General features: G+C 40.0%; 1 protein-coding gene across 2 annotated transcripts; it reads right to left on the reverse strand.

Moving 5' to 3' along the window:
* Positions 1-300: 300 nt before the first annotated feature.
* Positions 301-16,474, reverse strand: LOC109866014 (ataxin-7-like protein 3). 2 transcript variants are annotated; one of them, XM_031799768.1, is made up of 8 exons: positions 15,941-16,474; positions 11,097-11,220; positions 10,698-10,830; positions 10,316-10,487; positions 7,434-7,534; positions 2,371-2,393; positions 1,825-1,870; positions 301-1,357 (listed from the first exon to the last, which is right to left on the reverse strand). In XM_031799768.1, exons 2-8 carry the CDS (start codon positions 11,145-11,147, stop codon positions 1,278-1,280), a joined length of 606 nt encoding a protein of 201 aa, XP_031655628.1. In that variant the 5' UTR covers positions 11,148-11,220; positions 15,941-16,474; the 3' UTR covers positions 301-1,277. The 2 variants fall into 2 exon arrangements, with proteins under 2 accessions (XP_031655628.1, XP_020310138.1); XM_020454549.2 differs by lacking the exon at positions 15,941-16,474 and adding an exon at positions 11,983-12,319.
* Positions 16,475-18,023: the final 1,549 nt, after the last annotated feature.

Below are 18,023 nucleotides of genomic sequence, written 5' to 3' on the forward strand. Positions count from 1 at the left end.
ATCAAGACATTTTCAAAAACACATAGCAAGCTAAAAGCCCTAATAGCTACATCACTTTGGGTACACACCAAAAAACAGCAAAATGTTGAATTTCCACAACAGGCAATCAACAGCTTCCCCTGCTCACGACTGAGTGCACTACAGGCTGGGAAGGCTTAGGGTATGTTCAGGTTCATTCAACAGAAAAGTGTTTACTAAATATTGGCTTTGTTGCAAACCCCTCCCCAGATGTATGCATCAGCCCACGTCAAGCCAAACATCATTTTAATTCCTATACTCGCAGTTCAAATATCACACATCGACAGATGACAATCGTTTATTACTTGACAGATGAACAAATACAAAGCCATGATAGCAGCATTTCAACTATTTAAATATTTACACTATCACAACACTGAGGACACATATAACCCTTTACAATGTAAACAAATAATAAAGAATGTTTTGAATGCTAGAAAACAAGCCTAACTAACTACTCATCTACAATGAAACAGATTAACCCATGTTCTACTGCAAGGAGTTTGCAGTTTATTTCAAAACCTATTTCCACAGGTATATGACAAGTGACGGGAGTCCTTTCAGCATACTCATCAGTAGGAGAATAATGATGTTGACACTGTGAATATGGAGTAATAAAATGACAAACCATTAATTATTATTGCCTGTAAGTTGTGCGACTTCTGATTTTAACTGTCCATTTGTTCATAATTATATTCTTGTCAAAAAAATGATAGTTGAAAAGACTTCTTGACTGATAATATCATCAAAAAGTCAGTGCATAATCAAATGGTCCTTAGTATCCATTGCTCTGACCTCGACTGCCTCTGCCTAGCCACTGTACGACCTCACTCCTTATCTGTGCATTGACAGATTCTAACACAATATTTCAACACAATATTTCGTAAAGAGGCCAGCCAAGAGCTACCTATCGATAAAATAATGTATGATATAAAATAATGATTATTGGTGCAACGTTTCGGTGGAGGGGAAAAACGGAAGAGACACACTGTGCAGGGGGTCTCTGGACTGCTTCAGCAGTGTTGTGTTCATTAGGGCACACAGTAACAAAACATTTTAAAACGTTTCACAATGGAAAAACAAACAAGCATTTCTTATTGGAGAAGTTCAGTCACTACCTCCATGTATCAGTCAGTTTTGTTCAGTGTGGTGCTTAATGAACACGACCCATTTAGCAATAGTCTACTACACATCTGTCACGGTCCATTGAAAAACAAAAGGAGCCAGGGTGGACTCTGAATGGTCTTCCTGTGTGTCTGTCACTGAGGGAAGGCCTCGTCTTTCATCAGCATGCGTGGGCTCTCCTGGTTGTCCATACGCCGTCTGGGGCCCATCATACCTGTGGAGACAGACTGACTCTATTTATCAAAGTCACCTCCATTCTCCACTCCAAGGAAATTATACTGTGGCTGTGAAAATCTGATTATGGGGATGGTCCAGGAGGTTTTTATTTTAGTTACACTCGTCAGATGATCTCTGGAACCACCTTAATATAAAATAGCAATATCTTCTTAGATTCACAGCGCAACTGCAAAACAAAACTCCACCATTATCTGTAGGATAGCTTATATTTCATATGAGCCACAGTCCACACCCTACTTAATCTCTCAGTCTCAATGACCTAGAACTAGGGTAGAGCGTCTCAGGGACAACTTACATACAGTATATCCTTTGTCATAACACTGTCATACTATTGAATTAATGCCAGAGTGTGTATTAGGCCTATCCAAAGAATGAGCCCTAAAGCAATCACTCCATTTGTCACAATTACCATGCATTTTGTAGTTACAGACGATGATAACTTACCACTCTTATGTTTAAATGATTTGGATCTCCTGGGTGAGTTTGGATTCTACAATAAAAAAGGAAAATAATATATATATATATATACACACATACATACACACACACACATAAAACAAAATAGTTTACACAAAACTATAAGAAATGTGTAATTTAATTGTCTTATTCAATAAAAACAATATGTTCTGTTTAACAGAAAGCTTGACAATCACAACAAATATTAAAATTGAAGAAATCGAAATTTGGTCTCGTCGCCTTTCAGGATCATGCTGCATACTGTTGGAAACTTTACGAACATATTAAGATAACTTTCTTTTTATGGTTTGTTTTGGCCGTGCTTTCCTATAGTAATTTTATTAGATTGGTTACAACTACACAAACCCCAAGTGCCAATCAACATTCTCCCTTCGATTTCTCACTTGAAATTCAGCTGTGGCACTGGATTCTATTCAGATAAAGCATCAAGAAAAGCAGAATAATCAACTAGTGTCAAAACTATGTTATTACAGAAAATATTTAATTGTTGTTTCAAAGAAAGTGCAAAAATACCTTATCTGATTTTCTCTTCTTCGCTGCAAAAACAAGAGCATTTTATAAGACACGTGGACATAATTTCAATGATTTACAAGATATCATAATGTACAAATACCTAAGAGAACCAAGCACATTGATAACACTTCAAAGCATATTTGTTTTACTACTAGATATCAAGTGAAGATCAAACATATACAACTACATTTTGGATGCAAGTGCACAGTTGAAGTCAACTCTGTTTCAGTTCAAATTAATGTAGAGATTGAATACCAGTAGTCACCATTATAGGATTCTAATTTCCATTTGTCTACTCTTGTGAGTAGATACATTTTATATAACTGTCAGTCACCAGGGTTGTGTTTTGTAGGGCACACAGTAGGAAAACATTTTGCAATGGAAAACAACAAGCAAGCAAAAACTAAAGAAGGAAGTACCAGTGACTCGCTCAATACGGAAGTTGTCAGATGACGCAGATGCCCAACTATGAACCATCAAACAGGCAAAGCATCAATACAGGACTAACATTGAATCCTACTACACTGGCTCCGATGCTCGTCGGAAGTGGCAGGTATTGCAAACTATTACGGACTACAAAAGGGAAGCAAAGCCATGAGCTGCCCAGTGATATGAGCCTACCAGACGAGCTAAATAATTTCTATATGTGCGCATCTGGGCAAGCAACACTGAAGCACGCAGGAGAGCACCAGCTGTTCCGGACGACTGTGATCACGCTTTCCATAGCCGATGTGAGTAAGACCATAAACAGGTCAACATTCACAAGGCTGCAGGGCCAGACGGATTACCAGGGTGTGTACTCCGAGCATGCACTGACCAACTGGCAAGTTTCTTCACTGACATTTTCAAACTGTCCCTGACCGAGTCTGTAATACCAACATGTTTCAAGCAGACCACCTGGATCCTGCAACTGGATCCTGGACTTCCTGACAGGCCGTCCTCAGGTGGTAAGGGTAGGTATTAACACATATGCCACGCTGATCCTCAACACGGGGACCCCACAGGGGTGTATGCTCAGTCCCCTCCTTTACTCCCTGTTCACCCATGACTGCATGGCCAAGCACGACTCCAACACCATCATTAACTTCACCGACAACGATGAGACAGCCTATAGGGAGGAGGTCAGAGACCTGGCCTTCAGGTCAGGTGGTTCCAGCATAACATAACATTTTCAGGTGGTTCCAGCATAACAACTAGAGGTCAACCGATTAATCGGCATGGCCGATTAATTGGGGCCGATTTCAAGTTTTAAGAAGAATCTGCCTTTTTGGACGACGATTACATTGCAATCCACGAGGAGACTGTGTGGCAGGCTGACCACCTGTTACACGAGTGCAGCGTCAAAAGGGCCTGTGGCTGCAAGGAGCCAAGATAAGTTGCTAGCTAAACTTATCTTATAAAAAACAATCAATCTTAACATAATCACTAGAGAACTACACATGGTTGATGATTTTACAAGGTTAACTAGCTTGTCATGTGTTGCAATCTAATGAATGCGGTGACTGTTAATTTATCATCGAATCACAGCCTACTTCAATTTGGCCAAACCGGTGATGATTTAACAAAAGCGCAATCGTTGCACAAAAGTACCCAGCCATAAACATCAATGCCTTTCTTAAAATCAATTAAAACCTGCATAGTTTAGTTTAGTTCTGTATTTCACAGAAAGGATAAACGCTTTGTTTTCGAAATGATAGTTTCTGGATTTGACCATATAAATGACCAAAGGCTCGTATTGCGGTGTGTTTATTATATTATAATTAAGTCTATGATTTGATATAGCAGTTTACCTATCACCGCTCAGTCAGCAGCAGGCTCGTAAGCATTTATTCAAACAGCACTTTACTGCATTTGCCAGCAGCTCTTAGCAATACTTGAGGCACTGCGCTGTTTATGACTTCAAGCCTATCAACTCCCGAGATTAGGCTGGCAATACTAAAGTGCCTATAAGAACATCCAATAGTCAAAGGTATATGAAATACAAATGGTATAGAAAGAAATAGTCGACGCGTCATAATGCCTATAATAATGACAACCTAAACCTTCTTAAATGGGAATATTGAAGACTCATGTTAACAGGAACCACCAGCTTTCATATGTTCTCATGTTCTGAGCAAGGAACTTAAACGTTAGTTTTACATGGCACATATTGCACTTTTACTTTCTTCTCCAACACTGTATTTTTGCATTATTTAAACCAAATTGAACATGTTTCATTATTTATTTGAGACTAAATTGATTTTATTTATGTCTTATATTTAGTTAAAATAAGTGTTCTTTGTTCATTCAGTATTTTTGTAATTGTCATTATCACACACACACACACACACACACACATACACATATATATATATATATATATATATATCAATCATCTGATTAATCACCATCGGCTTTTTTGGTCCCCCAATAATCGGTATCGGCATTGAAAAATCATAATCGGTCGACCTCTAATATCAACCTCTCCCTCAATGTGATACAAAACAAAGGAGATTATCATGGACTACAGGAAAAGGAGAGCCGAGCATGTCCCCATTCTTATTGACGGGGCTGTAGTGGAACAGGTTGGGAGATTCAAGTTCCTTGGTGTCCACATCACTAACAAACTGTCATGGTCCAAACACACCGAGGGCAGAGGGCACAACAAAACCTATTCCCACTCAGGAGACTGAAAAGATTTGGCATGGGTCCTCAGATCCTCAAAAACTTATACAGCTGCCCCATCAAGAGCATCACTGCCTGGTATGGCAACTGGCACTAGAGGGTAGTGCGTACGGCCCAGTAAATCACTGGGGCAAAGCTTCCTGCCATCCAGGACCTCTATGCCAGGTGGTGTCAGAAGGCCCTAAAAATTTCCAAAAGACTCCAGCCACCCTAGTCATAGACTGTTCTCTCTGCTACCGCACGACAAGCGGTACCGTAGAGCCAAGTCCAGGTCCAAAAGGCTTCTTAACAGCTTCTACCCCCAAGCCATAAGCGTCCTGAACAGCTAATCAAATGGCTACCTGTGTCCCCGCACATCGACTCTGTACCGGTAGCCAGGGTTGGGGAGTAACAGATTACAAAAAAAACTACCTGTAATCTGTTACTATACCAGAAAAAATATTGTAATCAGATTACAGCTACTTTTGAAAAACTAGATGATTACGTCGAGGATTACTTTTAAATTCAGAAAGCATGTTTGCGAAAAGAAATCCTTGACACTTCTGTTCTCAATGACATTCAAATCAGTATTGAAAAAAGGTGCAAGTTTAAATTTGTTCCACGTGAGCGAGTCTGACCACAAGTCAGAGACCACTATGATGACACACCAAATGTGTTTGATGGATCTCGGGACAAGAGAATGAATAGGCTTTTGTAGGCTTACAGTCCAAACTATGTCTTCCAATGGTGCGACTGCTGTCGGCATCGAAAGATTATCCAACTTGAATAAACGCTTGGAGGTAAGGATGACAGCAGTGGTGTCGTCTACGGTGACACGGATATCACTTATTACTGACATCTACATAGCGCATTGACGTGAATCACACAGCCAGTGAAAAATGCTCTTGCAACAGCTGCATAGTGCGCATCCCAGCCTATGGAGTAAAAATTGGGCTTTTATTGCAAAAATATATATATTCTCCATAGGTCTAATGGACACATGCAAACTTTTGATAGACTTAAAGTGGCAATCTGCCACATCAATTTTTAGATGTATAAATTATATATATCCATTGATTCTTGAAGAATAACTTATATAAATGCCTCGAGTTTAGTTCAACTGTCACACTCCACGAGAACCCAAAATATAAGCTTGTTTTTCTCAAATGTTTGTAAACATTGTGAATGTAAACAAACACCGTACAGCCTCACAACATGGTTAAAACAATAATTTTGATAACATGGATGGTCAGTCCATACATCCATAGCTCTGTCTATTAATCTGGGTGTGGTTACATTTCTCCAGGCCCATCCCTCAGCTTTTTACCAAAACCGAGGTGGGGAAGCCTTTTGGGGGTGGGGAAGCCTTTTTGAAACATCTGTGGATTTACCGTTTAAACAGTTCGATTATCAAGATATCAAAGTGTCACCAACAAAAAGGTAAACAATCGGCCTATAGAAAATGCAGCATATGGCATTCCTTTTTCACATGTAAATAGCACTTTTCAGCAGCACTCAAAGCATGCCATTCCAGGAGCGCAGCATTTATTTTTCAACTCGAATCAATGAGCCCAATCAATCCTCCATGACAACAAAATCAGAAACAGAGTAGGGCTGGCTAATAAGTCCTTAGTTTTGGGGTTATGCTCAGGTAAAACAATTTGGCTAATCTATACTTCCAAATCCTATTCTTGAAGATCAAAGGGTAAAACATTTATTGGAATGACTGGAATTCTGATATATCTTTACATTAAAAACCGAAGTCTAATTGAATCGTATTATTATATGTAGTAGAAAGCAATGGGTTAGAAGAAGCCTACATAACCAACCCATAAAGTAAAATTTTACATCCATATATGGCCAGCTATGTAAACTTTAACATTGATTTATCCTGCAATAGTAGTTGTTCAATTGCTAACAATAATTTTTGCCTTCTAATGCCTCTTAAGGGGAAAGTAATCTAATAGTAATGGAATATAATCAGATTACGTTACTGAGTTTGGGTAATCCAAAAGTTATGTTACTGATTACAATTTTGAACAGGTAACTAGTAACTAACGGATTACATTTAGAAAGTAACCTACCCAACCCTGCCGGTACCCCCTGTATATAGCCTCGTTACTGTTATTGTTTCACTTTTCCATTATCATTTTAATGTATTTTTTGTTTACTTCAGTTTATTTAGTAAATTACTTTAACACTTGTTTTTTCTTAAAATTGCATAGTTGGTTAAGGGCTTGTAAGTAAGCATTTGATTGTATTCAGCACGTGACAAATAAAAATGGGATTTGATTTAACCTCTGTTCTTATTGGATAAGGTCATGTGGTACCTTTCTGTTTCACAACGTTTGCACTCGTTTTCTGCCTACTAAACAGGACCCAGATCACCATGAAAAGGAGGGTGAAAGCCAGTCCTTTACCTTTCTTTTCCGCCCCGTAGGACCAGTCGTTATCATTGACGTCATCATTATCCTCCTGGTCGCTCTCTGATTTATTGTTAGTGTTGTTGCCGGTGACTATTCTGTGTGGGGAAGAAAGGACAGTCAGTGACATCATCCATTGATTTATGGCCAGACCTGGGTTCAAAATACTATTTGAAATCATTTCCAATATTTAATCTGCGCTTAATTGAGCTTGTGTGGTTTAATGGACCAATAGAATAGTCTCAAAAACGGCAAACCCCGCCCGTCTGTTACTCCGGGCAGGCTAAAGCAAAGTACTTGAAAGAATCCTTCCTTCAGGATTGCTAGAGAAAGGCTACAGTTGAATGAAAAGTGTGCAAACTACATTTGATTAGAAAATAATACTACCCTGTTGTGGTGTGAGAAAATGTTTTATTGTCACATACACCAGAGAGATGCAGTGAAATGTGTTATTTTACAGGGTCGGCCATAATAGTACAGCGCCCCTGAAGCAAATGAGGGTTAAGTGCCTTATTCAACGGCACATCAACAGATGCTTCACCTTGTCGGCTTGGGTATTGAGGCAGCAACTCCAGTCTTAACGGCATTACATTGCTGTCTGCACTGCAATGTCAACTGGTATTAGGGTAGCTGTGTTTAAAGGTTAGCTGAACCAAAACAAAAATACATGTCTGGTTGAAAACGGCCTGAGGCATCGACATTAGTCAGAAACATTTATTCTAGTGCCAAAATGTAATACAAAGCGCAAATAGGATCATTTTGGTCATTAAGTCAATATCTTCCAAAACTATGACATAAATTCCTAAATCCTTGGATATTTGTGATTTTCTTTTTGATTTCAATCATGCCCAGTCTTGCCCACTAAAAGGGGATGGTAAACGCTGCACGGAGAAGCAGCTGAGCTGAGTGCAGCAGAATCAACCTACAGCCTGCCCATTTCTATACAGACCACAGAAATACCCATTAGCACACAGCGCCTCAGTCTTGTTTACATGAAACATTACATAGTTGCCAATGTTATGCTGAAAGAATGAGACATGGTCTTTATAAAGGGCTTGTTTTCCCTCCCCCCAACTCAAACATCCTCACATTCGTGAGATAACATTAGCATCATAAACACAAGTATCATAGGTATTCTAGAAAGGAGGAAATGCTCAGGGTTTAGGATTCTTGACCAATCACGTTCACGTCGTCATGCTGCGTCAAGTGGTTGCTAAGCCACATCTCGTAAAGTATGGTTGCTGTTTAGGATCAGTAAAGAGGAACACACAACGCCAGCTATTAGCGAACATAACACTCCCCATTCAAACCCTCGTTGCTTCAGTCATGGCTTCTAGCATTTCATAACAAGGATTTGGAAAAGGGAGGCGAATTTAGTGAGTTTAGACACCCCTTTAAAGATGTCAGTAACCGCATCAATATGACATACAGTTGAAGTTGGAAGTTTACATACACCTTAGCCAAATACATTTAAACTCAGTTTCACAATTCCTGACATTCAATCCTCGTAAAATTCCCTGTCTTAGGTCAGTTAGGATCAGCACTTTATTTTAAGAATGTGAAATAGTAGAACAATAGTTGAGAGAATGATTTATTTCAGCTTTTACTTCTTTCATCACATTCCAAGTGGGTCAGAAGTTTACATACACTCAATTAGAAGTTGGTAGCATGGTCTTTAAAATTGTTTAACTTGGGTCAAACGTTTTGGGTAGCCTTCCACAAGCTTCCCACAATAAAGGTGAATTTTGGCCCATTCCTCCTGACAGAGCTGGTGTAACTGAATCAGGTTTATTGTAGGCCTCCTTGCTCACACATGTTTTTTCAGTGCTGCCCACACATTGTTTATAGGATTGAGGTCATGGCTTTTTGATGGCCACTCCAATACCTTGACTTTGTTGTCCTTAAGCCATTTTGCTACATCAGACCAGAGGACATTTCTCCCAAAAATACGAGCTGTGTCCCCATGTGCAGTTGCAAACTGTAGTCTGGCTTTTTATGGCGGTTTTGGAGCAGTGGCTTCTCTTCTTTGCAGAGCAGCCTTTCAGGTTATGTCGATATAGGACTCGTTTGACTGTGGATATAGATACTTTTGTACCGGTTTCCTCCAGCATCTTCACAAGGTCCTTGCAGTTGTTCTGGGATTGATTTGCACTTTTCACACCAAAGTATGTTCATCTCTTGGAGACAGAACATGTCTCCTTCCTGAGCGGTATGACGGCTGCGTGGTCCCATGGTGTTTATACTTGTTCACCTGTACAAACAATAGTAAGCGTGGTACCTTCAGGCATTTGGTAATTGTTCCCAATTGATCCCATTTTTTTCTGAGGTCTTGGCTGATTTCTTTTGATTTTCCCATGATGTCAAGCAAAGAGGCACTGAGTTTGAAGGTAGGCCTTGAAATACATCCACAGGTACACCTCCAATTGACTCAAATTATGTAAATTAGCCTATCAGAAGCTTCTAAAGCCATGACATTTTCTGGAATTTTCCAAGCTGTTTAAAAGGTACAGTCAACTTAGTGTATGTAAACTTCTGACCCACTGCAATTGTAATACAGTGAATTATAAGTGAAATAATCTGTCTGTAAACAATTGTTAGAAAAATTACTTGTGTCATGCACAAAGTAGATGTCCTAACCGACTTCCAAAACTATTGTTTGTTAACAAGACATTTGTGGAGTGGTTGAAAAACGAGTTTTGATGACTCCAACCTCCAAGTGTATGTAAACTTCCGACTTCAACTGTACATGTTTTGCCCAACTGCAACGTAGATGACATAGCATTCAATAATTGGTTAATTTGCATAGTTTGACTTCTTTGTGGACAGTCTGGAACATGCCAATTGTTTCAGTTGTGCGGGGGGGGGGGGGGGGGGCTAACCTGCGGTTGGCTATGCGGCTGCTGTTGCGCCCCATGCCCAGGCATTTCTCCAAGTGCGGGGCAAAGCGTGACGCAGCGATGCTCCGGCTGCAGTTGGGACAGACACACTCCTTGTTCTTCCACTGGTTGTACACCTGCCCGAACACATCCACTCCTGGCTGGTCCACAATTTCTACTCATGCAAAAAAATTAAGAGAAAGAAAAATTGTAGTTCAAAGCACTTTACATAGTAAAGGTATATATTATATATTGCAATCATTGTATGGTGGTGTAGTTAGCTAATTAAAACTTGAGGAATGATATCGTCTGTACACGTCTTTATCTTAACCATTGTTAAACAATAATTTAAAAACATAGGTGAGTAGAAAGTAGAAATACATACCAAAGTCCCTCATGGTTTCTTGGTCCGTGTCTTCCAGGAAAAAGTAGCCCTGCTTGACGGCCCGGTGGACCTCAAAGCACAGGCCCAGACAAGCATCCTCCACCAGGTCAGAAAGGATGTCCTGAGCTACGCCCTGTCAACCACCCCAGCATTATTATATAGAACCAGTATATAGCCTTTCTATGGAATGATACTGTTAGAAGAGTTGGCTACAGAACTGATTCACACTAGGGCCAAACAGTCAAGCTGAATTGCGCCGGCCAGCTTACTCCTCAGCCATAGCTGCAGTCCAAATGACACACAGTCCAAATGTCTAAGACTAAAATGAAAAGTGTGGGTGAAAAACGATACCTTTGTGTAGTCCACACAGGACTAAACCAAACCTACTACTATATTTACCTCCAGCTTGCTGTTGTCCAGGCTGGACATCGAAATCTCATCCATTTTCATTTGCCAGAATTAGAAGATGAGCCCACACTTCTGTGTTCATGCTGTAAAGCAGCATGCATTGGCCAAGACGGGGCTAGACCAGACAGGAGAGAAGACACATATCATAACACATTATTTAATCTTCATTACATGACATTTACAATGTAAAATAGATTTAAATGAGTCATGGTAAGGAGTGTGGGGAGCAGGAGCAACAACAAGCAATGAAACATTGTAACAAAGGGTGACAACTAAATGCACAATGAATTATATTAAAAAAGTGGAATCTAGGCTATTCACGTTTATAACCTGTCATTTATGACAAAAAATAATTGGATTATTCGTTGTTTGTCGTACAAGTCAGATGTTACATGTTACGTGTCCTGCTTTGCATCATATATCGTTCACTGAACAGCATTGAATAAATGTTTTCCTTACATTCTTTTTTTTTTTTAATCACACAAAAGTCCTCGGCCCCTACTATGGGGCATAACATTGTCCAGTATGCACAATTGAAAATAACGCAGATAGGCACCATTGTATTCGTGTCGATTTCAGATTAGCAAAATGATATTTTGTGATCATTTACAGAAAATAACAAAAAATACTGGAAATAAATGTATCATCAACCTAACATATGGTGCAATCGGAAGCAATTGTAAGAATTTGAATGTTACTTCAAGAAACAGATTACTGCGAAGCACGCTATGTTTTGCTTAGTGCACTGCTGCTGTTCGTTTTAAAAACTCGATACATTGTGTCACAAGAAAAATATCACTTCACGGTGTAGCTCCCTTTAGCCTTGACGATCACAACAATTAGATACATGCCAGTCCATAAATGTTTTTTTATTTACCTATATCGGAAGGCATCCATCTTTACATCAGACGACTCAGGCAGTAGCAATCGATCGCTACCACAAGAGAACGCAAAACACGAGCAGCATTGCTGTCTTCAGTGAACCCAACCGGCTATTGTCAGTGGATTTAAGCATGTCCACGTACAGTAATAGTGACCCATTTTCTCCCACTCCAGTCTTTAACACTCTCTCTTTCTCTCCGGGATTTACATATAACATGATTTATGATTTGATGGTAAATGTCTGCTTTAAAAACTTGGCAGAATTGGCTTTAGTTGTTGAAATATCAAATAGAGGCTGATTGCAACACAGCATTCCTCATTAGCGGTCCCTTCACATACAATTAAAAGACATCATGAAGGAAATAACACTTCCCTTCTCTTTCCCGAGTATCTCAATATTGCTTATCATCCCGGCCCTTGTTTTAGCATGCAGGTGTTGAGAATTATAATATAGATGCATATCGATATTATATTTGAGATAAATGTTGTTGTATGTTGTATGTGTATGTGGATTTCAAATGATAAATGTCTGGTCAGTTTGATGAAAATGGTGGAAATGACAGTAGTGATGGGCAACAGCTTTGAAGGTTTCTCCTGCTTTGAATGGAGTTAGGTTTTTGTACAGGCTGCTCATGCAATTGTGGCACTAGGTGTATGCCAGTGACCCAGTTATGACAAGAGCAGCTATAGACTGCCTCATCTTCAGCCTCGAATCAAATAATGTGCAGATACTCAGTATAGCCAGATCCAGAATATGTGAACCTGCTTGACAACCCAATTGCTGTGTTGTCATAAAACAAAAAACTTGGGCTACCTCCAGCCTTCTGTTTGCACCACGTAATCGTCTAGGTCCTGGTATCACTAATAACATTTGAGATTTTAGTCATTCTTATCCAGAGCAATTAGGGTTAAATGCCTTGCTCAAGGTCACATCCACAGATTTTCCACCTAGGTTTTGAAACAAAGATATTGAACAAGATAGACTTTATGGCCAAAATGTTTCACCTTAGTGTAGTTAGTCAGTGTTATATCAGCCAGAGGACATCACAGCTCAATAAATCAGAGGACATCACTGCACAAAAGTCTACCATTTCTAATTGTAAAGGGAAAGGAGGAACAGAATAAATACTGTAAATAAATGTGTGTGTGTGAAAAAGCATACAAAATTCCATTTTATAAGCCATGGCCCATCGAAAAGTCAACGGCAATGTAAAAGCTAAAAAAATTGACTTAAAAGTTTACATATTCTGAAGAAATCTGTTGTTCATTAATTTATGAAATATGCTGTTTCATAAAATATATAAGTTTCAAAGATGGATTTTAAGATGCTGTTCATGATCATGCCTCGAGACTGACTGAAAAATAAAAAGTAAATGACTACATAAGAAAAACATACCATTAACCTTGTTCATAACAAATTCAAATAGAAATGCAATTGTCTCAAAGTCAGGAAATTCAGATAATGACCGATATTAACCTGTGTTATTTGAGACATTCATAACCAGCTACAAAAGCCGTGTAACACAATGGTTGATACAGTATTGGAGTTAACATTGCAAAGCATTACATGCCCATATTATGCCAGCTACAACATTGGAAATATACTTGTTTTGTCCTAATATGGTGAGCTTTGAGATATTTGTAATTACATTTTAACACAATAAAAAGGGATGGTAAACATGTGCTACTAGTAGATCACTTATCAATTGTCATTAAAATTGCAGTGTATAATATGCCCATTATATGCCAGCTACAACATTGGAAAAACCTAGTTTACTGTATATTACAGTGATTTTTGGGGGTTATAATTTAATTTGAACACAGTAAAAATGGATGGTAAACATTTTTTTACGTGTGCCACCAGTATATCATTCATCATTTGAAAGTGTAAAATGCCCATATTTTCCCAGCTACAAGATTGGAAGAACTAGTTTACTGCATATTACAGTAAACTATTTAATGATTATAATTCAATTTTAACACAGCAGAAATGGATGGTAATGTTTTTTTCACGTCTGCCAATAGTAGATCACTAATACATTCTTAATACAATTGCAAAGCATAACATGTCTGTATTTGCCAGCTACACCATTTGAATAATACTTGTTCGGTCCTATTACAATTTATATTTGAGTGATAACACAGTTAACACATTTAAATGGATGGTAAACATTTTCTCACTAGTAGATCACTAATCTATTGTCATTAACATTGCAAAGCATAACAGCCCATATTATGCCAGCTAGAAGAGTTGAAAAACACTAGTTTACTGTATATTACAGTGACCATTGATGGATTAGAATTTAACTGTAACACAGTAGAAATGGATACTAAACATTTTTAGTTTGGATCCCGCGACGGAGGTTGGCATCAGTTGCTCGGACCGCTCCTATTTGTCCAGTGATCCTGCCGACCAAGGGTGGGGTCTGAGGAGCTGTTTGGCATAGCTGCCTATCAAGCTAGCAGGGATTTCTTGAGGGCTTGAACGCAGCCGGCAACGCGGTTAGACATTGTGGCTGGGACCACGGATTGTCCCGGGCTTGTGGCTGTCTAGATACTTGTTGTTTTCAATTTTCCCTGCGACCTGCCCTGTCTGGAACTGCTAGGAGTAACAGTGCAACCTACGCTGAAGGATCTTTTAAACAAACAACAATATTTCTACAAGCAGTTAAAACAACAAGAAAATAGATTCAAGTGTTTTGTCCAAATATTGGTGGAGTCAACTAATAAAAGAATGGGCGACCTGACCAGAGGTCCAGGACCTAAAGAACAGTTTGCAGGGTCAGTTCTCCCAGGGTCAGTCGGATGAGTTTAAACTGGAGACAGGCAAGACGCAGCCATCTGTAAGTCATTGAGAGAGGACATAAGTTCTGTATGTGAATCCATGATAACAACGAGAGGTAAATCAGATCGAGGGACAATCAAGGCGGAACAACATGGTTGTAGACGAAATTGCAGAATCTCCACATGAGACCTGGACAGAGTCTGAGGACAAAGTGAGGGAAATTATCTTGGAGAAACTGAAGATGGGCCACAGGAAGATTGAGGTGGAGTTCGCCCACAGGACTGGAAAACCCACCACTGGCCCAGGTGACAGGCCCAGGCCAATATTGGTCAAGTTCCTGAGGTTCAAGGTCAAGGTAGCTGTTCTGGAAAGAGCCAAGAACTTGAGAGGAACGTACAGTATATCTTCCCCAACAAGGACCATCCCGAAGCTGTGTGACAGAATAGGAAAGAACTTATTCCAGCCATGAAAGATGCCAGAGTGCGTGGGGATATTGCTTACATCCGCAATGACAGGCTCATTGTCTACCCTCCCTCCCAAAAGCTGGGAATTGTTGAGACAGCCAAGCCTATGGGTTGTAGCTTCAACTCCGCAACACCCACATACTTACACACACCAACTGATTAATGTATATACTTTCTCTCTCTTGTTTGCTCTTTCCCAAATCATGTCTCTGTTATATAAGCTACCCAGGAAAGGGCTGAAAATTTCCCATATCAAATCAAGTTTTATTGGTCACATACACGTGGTTAGCAGATGTTATTGCGAGTGTAGCGAAATGCTTATGCTTCTAGATCCGACAGTGCAGCAGTATCTAACAGGTTATATCAAACAATTCCACAACAAAACCTAATACACACAATCTAGTAAAGGAATGGGATGAGGATATATAAGTATAACATATATGGATGAGCAGTGACAGAGAGGCTAAGATGCAATATATAGTAAAGGATACAGTATATACATATGAGATAAGTAATGCGAGATATGTAAACATTCTAAAAGTGGCACTATTAAAGTGACTAGTCTTCCATTTATTAAAGTGGCTAATGATATCAAGTCTTTTGGTAGTCAGCCTGTGTGCTAGTGGCGGCTGTTTAACTATCTGACGGCCTTGAGATTGAAAAACAGCTTCTATCTCTCTGTCCCAGATTGCACCTGTACTGACCTCGCCATCTGGATGGAAGTGGAGTGAACAGATAGTGGTTCGGGTGGTTATTGTCCTTGATGATCAGGTTTTGCCTTTCTGTAACATCGGGTGTTCTAGGTGTCCTGGAGGGCAGGTAGTTTTCCCCCGGTGATGCGTTGTGCAGACCGCACCACCCTCTGGGGAGCCCTGCTGTTGTGGGCGGTGCAGTTGCCGTACCAGGCGGTGATACAGCCCGGCAGAATGCTCTCCATTGTGCATCTGTAAAAGTTAGTGAGGGTTTTTGGTGACAAGCTACATTTTTTCAGCCTCCTGAGGTTGAAGAGGTGCTGATGCACCTTCATCACCACACTGTGTGCGTGGACCATTTCAGTTTGTCGGTGATATGTACACCGACAAACCTTCTCCACTGCTGTCCCATCGATGGGGATAGGGGGGTGCTCCCTTCGCTGTTTCCTGAAGTCCACAATCATTTCCTTTGTTTTTTTTATGTTGAGTGAGAGGTTGTTTTCCTGACACCACACTCCGAGGGCACTCACCTCCTCCCTGTAGGCTGTCTCGTTGTTGTTCGTAATCTAGCCTACCACTGTTGTGTCGTCTGCAAACCTGACGAATGAGTTGGAGGCGTGCATGGACACGCAGTCGTGGGTGAACAGGGAGTACAGGAGGGCTGAGAAAGCAAACCTGTGGGGCCCCAGTGTTGAGGATCAGTGGAGTGGAGAGGTTTCCTCCGCCACCTGGGGAGGGCCCATCACAAAGTCTTAATGATGAGTTTGGAGGGTACTATGGTGTTGGAGGGTACTACAGCTCTAGGAAGAGTCTAGGTGGTTCCAAACTTCTTCCATTTAAGAATGGAGGCCACTGCGTTCTTGGGGACCTTCAATGCTGCAGAAATGTTTTGTTACCCTTCCCCAGATCTGTGCCCCGAAACAATCCTGTCTCAGAGCGCTACAGATAATTCCTTTGACCTCATGGCTTGGTTTTTGCTCTGATATGCACTGTTAACTGTGGGACCTTATATAGAATTTACCACAGGTAGACTCCAATCAAGTTGTAGAAACATCTCAAGGTTGATCAATGGGAACTGAATACTTATGGAAATAAGGTATTTCTGTTTTTTTATTTTAATGTGCAAAAAATTCAAAAAACCTGCTTTCACTTTGTCATTGTGGTATTGATGAGGATTATTTATTTAATCCATTTTAGAATAAGGCTGTAACAAAATGTGGAAAAAGTCAATGGGTCAGAATACTTTCCAAATGCACTGTACATGGCAATCATTTATTTATTTTACCAGGCAAGTCAGTTAAGAACAAATTCTTATGTTCAATGACAGCCTGGGTTGCCTTGTTCAGGGGCAGAATGACAGATTCGTACCTTGTCAGCTCGGGGATTTGAACTTGCTAACTTTCGGTTACTAGCCCAATGCGCTAACCACTATTCTACCCTGCCGCCCCAATCATGCTGGCCAAATTGTAGACTTCCGACTATAGGCAACCGATTACTGACAAAATAAAGGAAAGACTTGAATAAATGAGGGATACAAGTAACATGTTATGGTGGGGTGCATTTTCCATGGTTTAGGCCCACTAGTACCATCTATGCCAAGGCGACTGCGTGACAGAATGCCAAGAGTGTGCAAAGCTGTCAAGGCAAATGGTGGCTACTTTGAAGAATCTCAAACGTGTCATTTCATAGTTTTTGATGTCTTCACTATTATTCTACAATGTAGAAAATAATACAAATAAAGAAAATTCCTTGAATTTGTAGGTGTGTCAAATTTGACTGGTACTGTATATATTACATATATAATATATACTGTATGGATTTCCTTTATTTGTACAATTTTCTTCCTGCCTCTTGGGCCCCTAACAGGCCTGGGCCCAGGGGCTTCAGCCCAGGTAAGCCCTTACAATAACCCAGCTCTGTGTAATAGTGAATAAACAAAAAGGTACTTCAAAGATGATCTAAAAAAATTAAAGAAATGTCTCACCTGGCACAGGTAAAACCTTTGAATTTGTGAACGGATGTCAGACTACATCAAATAATATCGACTGGCAAATGAATGTATCTTACCTCTTGTCCACTTCAAGTTCATAGAAGT

This window comes from Oncorhynchus kisutch, linkage group LG20 (genome assembly GCF_002021735.2).
Source record: "Oncorhynchus kisutch isolate 150728-3 linkage group LG20, Okis_V2, whole genome shotgun sequence".
Taxonomy (NCBI): Eukaryota; Metazoa; Chordata; class Actinopteri; order Salmoniformes; family Salmonidae; genus Oncorhynchus; species Oncorhynchus kisutch.

Coding starts and splice junctions, on each gene's coding strand:
- LOC109866014 (XM_031799768.1), bottom strand. CDS start 11,147: ATGAAAATGGATGAGATTTCGATGTCCAGCCTGGACAACAGCAAGCTG. Junction 7,535..10,315: donor AGCCGCATAGCCAACCGCAG/GTTAGCCCCCCC, acceptor TTCCCCACACAG/AATAGTCACCGGCAACAACA. Junction 1,358..1,824: donor ATCATTTAAACATAAGAGTG/GTAAGTTATCAT, acceptor CTGTCTCCACAG/GTATGATGGGCCCCAGACGG.